Below are 9300 nucleotides of genomic sequence, written 5' to 3'. Positions count from 1 at the left end.
TATCTAATATTGATGAAGATTGTACTGTCAACTAAAACGTTCGTGTTCGGAGTGTTTTTTTCTACACGCCACCGGTGAGCCATATAGGAATTAAAGTTGTCCCCATGCATAGTTTTGCAACTTTTGTCAGCAGTCAGCTGGAACTACATGATGTCCTCGGCTTGCAGATGCTGCTGTGGTTTCTATGCCATAGCAATAGGGGAGTGTCTTCTTTTGTGGAGACACGCTTCTTATTGGACAACACACTCCCCTGGTTACCAGCACAAACTCCACAACAGAAGAGAAAGACGCATGAGAGAGACCGAAAGGTTTGGCACAACACACAGGCAGTTGGATGTCAGGATTCAGCCCAGTCGGTCATTAAAAGACATGCCATGGACTGTAAGTTGACGGTGTATGATGAAGTTAAGAATGTGGAACTAACTAACCCTTCAAGTGTATATCCTATTGTCAGATGTTTTGCGAAGGGGCTGATGCTTGCCAAGGTTAACGGTGTTGTGAATGTGCTAAGTGCTAGCATACTAGCTAGCTCGTACATAAACTTATTTTCGCTAGCTGGTGTGACAAAGGTTACAGTATGTGCATACGGTACCCATCTGTAAACACGTGTCGTGTATACCCAGGACAGTTATCTTCTTGTGAACCAGCAGTACTGCTTCAGCGTTAGTAACATGTCAGCTAACGCACTTCAACATTTGTCCAAAAACGTTGGCTAACTTAGATTTCGTTATTGGCAAAACAAATGGAATATAACTTCAAGCCATCACTAACTTCGTCTGGTAGTAAACTGACCATTGGACGACTGCGTAGAAACAGAAGAAAATAAACATTTGTTTTGCCTGCCATCAAGATTTCAGGCGTTTGCATGCGTTATATTTGTGTCAAGCAGGACGCGCCTGGCGATGCACATCTGTATTTGTCAGCTGTTGAAGCTGTTCGCTTTAGAAGTAACGCGTGATCTTAGTGTCGTGTCAGATGTAGTCAGATTAGTTTATTGATTCAGATATGTTTATCTGAGGACGCATTGCTGGGGAAGACGTTTAACATTCCTACGTCTTTCTCCCTGATTTGGGTAAACAGGGACTGCCAAAAGCCAATCCCATCGCCCGCCTATGGATGGAGAGGTAAGACATGAACCCATGACAAAAAATATCTTCCTATCACGTTGACCTCTCACTGCTTTGATGCTTACCATTTTCCAATGCCTCTCATGTTATACTATCCGTCGTTATTGTACATGGTGCACAAGATAGGCCGATGCATCATTCACAAGATAAGCTACTAATCCTTTAAATGGTTGAATATGTGATCTGAGAGGGGGAAAAAACGTGTGAGGCAATGAACATGATTTGTCAACGGCAATTAAAAGTAGCCCATTGCCTTGAAATATAGTTGCATAGTTTTGTACTCCTGGAAATTCTCTGAAAGAATAAATAGTAGAGTCAGTTAAACCCCTTGTTTTATTTATAAACAAACGGATGACTCATCTGGTGCTCCCACGTCTGCTGTCAATCACAGCCATCTCTCTTTTCTTTTTTTCCTGCTTTCCTTCCTCTCTCCTTCTTTTCCTGTCTTCTTCCAACAGCCATTCCTTGTCAGTGCTTCTGTATGATGCTGTTTGACGGGTTGGCAGGTTAACCGTAAGCTTTTTTCTCTCTCTATTCTGCCCTTTCTGCATGCTTTCCTTTCCTTTTCTTATCTCGCCTCTGGTGTTGGTTACACACTAGCACAAGCTGTTTGCTTATTTCCTCCACACCAGTGATTACATACTACTACATGCATCAGGGTTTTACCCCCTGGCCAATGAGTGCCTTCCCTGAACATTTGAGAATATATGTTGGCTGCCTATTAGGACCAAGACTGTTCCCAAGTATCGCTGTAAAACGGAAGAACGATCCAGCAAACTATTCAGATGACAAAATAATCAATGCAAATGTGCAAAATGGTAAATACATGCTTAGTGTTTATGAATAAGTGGGTGTGGTGTACTGTGGTAGTCGATGTTTATGCCATACATTTTATGGTATGGTGGTAACATTAAAGTTTTAATGTCGATGTCGCTCTTTTATTATTTGGATGTCAAGAAGTCCATTGTGACTATCTGACAGGTGATTCAATGTAGATATTGCTCATATAAGTTACGGTACTGTACATGTGGCCAGTCATGTGGCCTGGGGCACTGAATGCTTTCTTGTGCTGAATCTAATCATTGGTCGATTTGGATGCAGATTTTTTTTCTCAGCTCAGATGTCTGTTTTTTAATGGTTAGAGAATGACCTGTCTGTAATATTGTGTGTAATAATTTCATACCTCAGTGGTTAGTTCCTGAATATGCAGCAGCTGGCGTTTGTGTGTTTTTGATTAATGATGCTTGCTTGTGCTGCATAATAATGCCTAGTTTGGTAAATGTCTACTAAGCCTCATCCAAGCTATAGGCTTTTCATATACAGCAGTGTTCATGAGCAACTGTGTTCAGTGTTTGTTATGTTGCCTGATGGTAATTCCTCAATAACAATACAACATAGATCCTAGTGGTTTACCTACCTGTTTTCTGACAAAAGGAAGAAAAACTGTGGGCTCTATAGTCTCCATAGTCTACAGTGTATATTTCTGGAAGGAGGGATACGGGTTCTGGTTATTCCTTTAACTCCTTTAGACACTACCCTTGTTATAAATGAGCTGTTACCAGAATGACAATGATGAAGTCATAATATCTTACTAAAGGCCCTGTGTACTGTCATAGTGGTGTAGTACTATGGTAGCTAAGTCTTTTTCAGTCACTATCACATCGTCCCAGTGGCAGGACGGTACCTGGTAAAAAGCTACGGTTGTATCAACTGGGGAAAAAAGATATTCAAAGCTACTTAAGGTGTTATTTTAAAACCCTTTATCAGTCGTCCCTTTACTAACTGTTGTGTGTGTTTGACAGGAGGGTCACAAGCCGTCATTCGCAGCCGAGCAGATTCTGGATGAATATTTAATCACGCTGCAGCACAAAAACAGGTGACACACACACACACACACACACACACACACACACACACACACACACACACACACACACACACACACACACACACACACACACACACACACACACAAAAGCGTACCCCCACACAGGGCAACATCAGGGATGCACAAAAAGGCAGTTAACTGCGGGGTTACAGTGGCATCTTGGATTACCGAGAACGGAAACGCTAGCGTGGAGAATATCTCTCTCTCTCTCTCTCTCTCTCTCTCTCTCTCTCTCTCTCTCTCTCTCTCTCTCTCTCTGTCACACCTCTGCCCCCACCCCCCGCACACACACACACACACATACAGACACGCACCATAGTCTTCGAGCCTGCCCTGGTGAGCTAGTATTACTCCCGCTTGTGTGTTGATCTGATTGGCCAATTTCTGAGAAAGCCGCTGGCTTGACACACTAAATGGAGGGCTGGTGGGTGGATGATCTGATGGTGTTGTGGTCGATCAGGGACACTGCCACTGCCAGCTCAAATGGCCTGCTGATTAGCAACGCTACGGCATGACACCTCATCTCAGATAGACCTCCACCACACACACACACACACACACGCACAGGCACACGCAGATCAGGCCACACACACACACACACACACACACACACACACACACACACACACACACACACACACACACACACACACACACACACAGAGCAGAGCAGATCAGGCCCTACCCAGACACACGCACACACGCTTGCAGAGCAGAGCAGGCCCTACCCAGACACACACACACACAGATAGACCGACATCACACACACACACACACACACACACACACACACACACACACACACACACACACACACACACACACACACACACACACACGTACACAGAGCAGAGCAGAGCAGATCAGGCCCTACCCAGACACACGCACACACGCTTGCAGAGCAGAGCAGGCCCTACCCAGACACACACACACACACACACACACATACACGTACACGTACACGTACACGTACACGTACACGTACACACACACACAGATCAGGCCCTACCCAGACATCCCCTCAGGCATCTGACTTGAGTCTCTTGTCTCAATCAGCTGGTCGCTTCTTATCTGCACTTCTGAGATCATTGATAACAAGTGAGCGAGCGCTCTTGTAATGTGAGATCATCCTCATTATGTCTTGCATAGCTGCAGCATTTCAGTAAGAGGTCACTTATAGGCTTCACAAAGGAGCACATCGATAGTTGTGTAGTCTGCACATCGTGCACCCCCACAACAGCTAGAACCCACATATCACTATGTGAAGTGTCACATACCTATATGTGGTGTCTCTTAAGTTTGCATCACGCTTTGCACTAGTGTTCCGAACGAGAAAGTATTTCTAAAATCTCTAAAAATGTAGGTTTTGTGTGGCCTTTTTTGCTTCATAAATCAAACAGTCTGGGTACAGAATAACTTTGCAAAGGCGAAATTCTCTTGCAGGTAAACACAAATAAACAGCACATACAACAGCTCTGAGGCGTTTTATACGGGTGTAAACTGGTGTCTGTAGTGTGCTGTCATTGTGCTACGCTGGAAGACTCCGCTCAGCACACAGGATTTACTAGCGGGACAGCAACCCTGAAGCCTGGAGCTGAAGTGTTTATTGGACTTGTCAAGAGACTCCCATCAATTGTGTGTGCGTGTGTGTTTGTTTGTGTGTGTGTGTGTGTGTGTGTGTGTGTGTGTGTGTGTGTGTGTGTGTGTGTGTGTGTGTGTATGTGTGCGTGCATGCACACACACATGTCTGTGTGCTTGTAATTTTTCTCAGGGTATTAAAGAGTGTGTCTGTCTGTCTGTCTGTGTCTGTGTGTGTGTGTGTGTGTGTGTGTGTGTGGGTGTGTGTGTGTGTGTGTGTGTGTCTGTCTGTCTGTCTGTGTCTGTGTGTGTGTGTGTGTAATTGTCCTCAGGGTATTGAGGAGACTGAGGGCCAAAGACTCCAAGCAGATTGAGCTGGAGCGTCTGGAGCAGGGCTTCTCCATCTACATCAACGGAGCCAACGCGGACCGAACAGGAGACCAGGGGCAGCACAGCAGCAGCAGAGGGCCCCCTCCCCCTGCCCCTTCGCACCCCCCTAGGAGGTCGCCTCACGCAGCTGTAGCCTCTTCTCTGGCCACACGCAGGAGTACACACACAGCAGGTACACACACAGCAGTTACACACACAAGCATGTACACAGACAGCACGTACACACACAAGCAGGTGCACACACAGAAAGTACACACACAGCAAGTACACACACAGCAAGTACACACACAGCAGCTACACACACAGCAAGTACACACACAGAAGCACACATACAGCAGTTACACACACAGCAGTTACACACACAAGCATGTACACACACAAGCATGTACACACACAGCAAGTACACACACAAGCAGGTGCACACACAGAAAGTACACACACAGCAAGTACACACACAGCAGCTACACACACAGCAAGTACACACACAGAAGCACACATACAGCAGGTACACACACAGCAGTTACACACACAAGTATGTACACACACAGCACGTGCACACACAAGCAGGTGCACACACAGCAAGTACACACATAGCAGTTACACACACAAGCATGTACACACACAGCAAGTACACTCATGCTTCACTCGTGTGGGGTGTGATTATTTTGCTCTGTGTGTATCACTTAAGGGCTCTGCATACTTCACGTGCGCACTTTGGCGCGTTTGGCGCGAGAACCATCAATGACGTCATCACTTGCGCCAGACTATTCATACTTCAAACAGGCTTTCGCTCGCATTTTCGGAAGTGCCCTCTGCTGTTCATGAGAGAAACTGCAGTATCTTTCGCAACTCGCAGCTTGGGTTCTACGGATGTATAAAATAGAAAGCCAAACACGGCTGCTGTAGGGCTACTGAACGTCTGACTTGTGACTTACCACATTGAAACATAGATTTTTGTTGTAGCCTACATTGCCAGATCATTCCAAGACCATGTGAGAGCATTGTTCTGGCGGCAGAATTTAGAAATAGATCGCCGAACACAACGTGCTTCTGAACAAAGTAAACAATTGTTTCACTGAACAACATTTAAGGGAGAAGATAAAATAACTCTCTAGGACATTTTATTATCCTCAAAATGATGCAGAATCCATTCTGTAGTAGCCTACAGTAGCTGTAGCCTCTCTTCGCAACTCCTGCTTTGTCTGCCTACCTAGATGGTCGCTGGTGGCGCACGCCAAGTTACAAAAAATGTGGGGTGCACGAACTCGCGCCACGGCAGCTCGCGCCACGGCGTGTGACGTCATTTTGGGTCACGTGACGGCGCGCGCCATCGTCGCGAGTGAAGTATGAAGGAGGGTAGCGCCAGTCACGCCAAGTATGAATCCCCCTTTATAAGGGGTGTTTATTTTGCTGTGTGTGTGTGTGTGTGTGGGGGGGGTATTCTCTATTCATGGGGGTGTTTATTCTCTACTCATAGGGCGGTGTTTATTTTCTACTCATGGGGGTGTTTATTTTGTGCCTCTTGCAGAAGCCTTGAGGTGCAGCGATAGAGACAAAGAGCAGAAGAGAAGCCACACAGCACCAGGCAAAGTGCAGAGGAAAGAATGGGTGCAGGTACCTTGACATATGCTCTCTTACTTAAACATACAGTACATGAACTCTGTTTATTGGCTGAATATCCATGGATATGCTTTCGAAGTAGCATTGTGTGTATTAAGGATGCCGATGTATCGTCCAGATGTATCGGTATCGGCCGATATTTGACATTTCTCAACACTTTAAAAATATGTTATGGTTTTAAAAGATTGGACTTGACGGTGACTTTCATTGTTTGTCTTTTAATTTGTCTCTATTTTTTATCTGATTTTATCACAGGGAGTTAAAAAGTACTTTTGGAAATAACAGGACATTCAAAAAATCTGTTTATTTGCATCATTGTCATCTCTTTAAAAGAAAAATAAAGAAAAACATCGGTATCGGTTAATATTGGTTATCGGCCAAAACCGCAATATCAATATCGGATATCGGCCGTAATTTTTGACATCCTGCATCCCTAGTGTGTATGTTCAGGATTGATTGCATGTGACTTAACCACATTAATGGTGTAATTTAAGATTCAAGAAGTTCATTGCCATATCAACACAGTTGATAGGATTTTTTGGCGCATCAAATACATGCCATGGACAAAGACTCACAAGAGCAGAGCACATAAGTATGGACAGACGGCTGCGGAACACAGAGACATAAACTGTAAACTGTACAGATGACAGTGAACAGTAACATGACATTAAAAGTGGAAAAGAGAAGGGAAAAAAGTAGCACAAAAAAATCTCCGGCATCTTTTAACCTTTCATCTGCATACCTGAATTTGTTCTGATAGTTCTTCCTGGTCTGCCATTACTGTAAATGAGCTTCATGTACACACGTGGGGTCATGAAGAAGCAAACCAAGGTGTGATGTCGTGTCACAGTGGGTCCAGGGAGTGTCACTGCAGGCTCTCTCTAAGGATCAATATTGACACACCCAGGCTAAAAGCCCTTGCAGCACCAGAACAGTTTTGTTTTCATTAGTTGGATAATTTGCATTCGTTGAATATTGCAGCTCTAGAACTAGGAAAGAAAAGACTAGGAACCTGCTTCGAATGTAGCTAAAGAAAGTGCATTGCATTGTGAACATGTGTGAAATGGGATTTGAACACAAAAGGGCACTGTGTGGGTTACTGTTAACCAAGCCGTGCCCTTCTAGTGATGCAACACTTTCAGTGTTGCTTCTAGTCAGGCCAAGAGCAATACAATATCGTTTCTGAGCTCCTGAAAAATCGGGAACTCCTTCCACTTTGTCGGGAAGCATACAACCATTATCAAACCAAGGGAGGCAGGTCAACCATGCCGTTTGGAAAATGTTCATTGTCATGCTCTTGGTCAGACCAAGTCTCGAAGAGATTTGAAAGTCGATGATAAGCAGGCTAGGTTACTGTGTGGTTTTCTGTAAATAACCACCATAGCTGTGGTCAATATCCATTTAATTTAAAATTGGATAATGGAATTACGGCATCGATTAGTCTAAGAGGTATCACAGAGCGCCACTCCATTTGCTGTATGTCAAGAAAGCCAATTTAAGGGATATAGGAGTTGACTAAGAGCATCTGTCCAATCTGATGGCAAGGGCCGGATTAGCGCACAGGCTAGATATGGCTGCAGCCTAGGGCCGCCACCACAGGCTAGATATGACTGCAGCTTAGGGGCCCCCACCTGTCAGGGGGTCCCCTGATTTTCCAAAAGTGGGGAAAAAAGCAGAATTGTGACCAGTTCTGTCGTGTTGAATGCAGTTGTGAATCTATTTTATACTCCTCTCCACAGTTGTTAGACATGGTATTCTTAATTCCTTGTTCACAATTACATGTAGCCTAGGGGCCCTGGGCCATCTTTATACAGCCCTGCCAATGGCCAGTGCTGGCTGTCTGCCCAGGTTTGCCTGGAAAGCCCACACAGTCCTAATTACTTGTATAGGACGTCTGTATCTGAGGCACATTACAAAGCAAATTGTGGAGAACAAAAATAAATGACCACGTACAAAATATGGACAGCACATACCAATTGTGGTCTATAAAAAGAAAACTTAAATTGTTTTCTATATCTGACCAAAGGAATGTGAAAGAAAATAATGTGCAGCCCTTACAGAAACATTCAGATTGTTTTTCAGACAATAGAATATTTTAATCTGTATTCTAAACCTGATGTAAAGCATATGGTACATTATAATGCTGATTTGATTCTGTCGCAGTGGTTAAGGAGATGAGCTTTACATCAGAAGGTTGTGGGTTCGAATCCCACCCTTCTCACTTCATGGCTGAGATGTCCTTGAGCAAGGCACCTAACCCCACACTGCTCCTGGGACTGAAAACAATATCCTGTTCTAGGGGTGGGCGATATGGCAAAAAAAAGTCATATCACATTTTTTTTATATAAAATCTTTGTTGCAATTTTTTTATCATGATCTTCCATTGAAAAAATAAAAACAATTTATTTTTTTCTAACAATTTGTAATTAGCAATTAATTAAAGATAAACACACTGATGACACTCTCATAAAGTGCACAACTGGAATACAATAATGTAAAGAATAAAAGAGACAACAACACCAAGTGGACATCACCCTGATACTGATCGTAAGCACCCTCACTGCAAGACGATCTATACGATTTCTCCACTTTGGCAGATTCAAGATGATCTTGTACTGGATTTCACGATTCACGATTTAATATCATCATATCGCACACCCCTACCCTGTTCTTAAAATAACTGTAAGTGGCTTTGAA

The 9300-nt window shown here is 44.0% G+C and overlaps 1 protein-coding gene across 1 annotated transcript in view; it reads left to right on the top strand.

The window, feature by feature from the left end:
* The first annotated feature begins 126 nt into the window (after window positions 1-126).
* Window positions 127-9300, top strand: part of LOC134467939 (katanin-interacting protein) — a 60537-nt gene continuing 51363 nt past the window's right edge. The window contains 5 exon segments of the mRNA XM_063221944.1: window positions 127-381; window positions 1081-1124; window positions 2930-3003; window positions 4926-5155; window positions 6512-6597. Coding sequence (XP_063078014.1) covers window positions 168-381; window positions 1081-1124; window positions 2930-3003; window positions 4926-5155; window positions 6512-6597 — 648 coding nt within the window. The 5' untranslated portion in view covers window positions 127-167.

Source organism: Engraulis encrasicolus, chromosome 17, assembly GCF_034702125.1.
Source record: "Engraulis encrasicolus isolate BLACKSEA-1 chromosome 17, IST_EnEncr_1.0, whole genome shotgun sequence".
NCBI lineage: Eukaryota > Metazoa > Chordata > Actinopteri > Clupeiformes > Engraulidae > Engraulis > Engraulis encrasicolus.
This window is presented reverse-complemented; position numbering and strand designations above follow the sequence as displayed.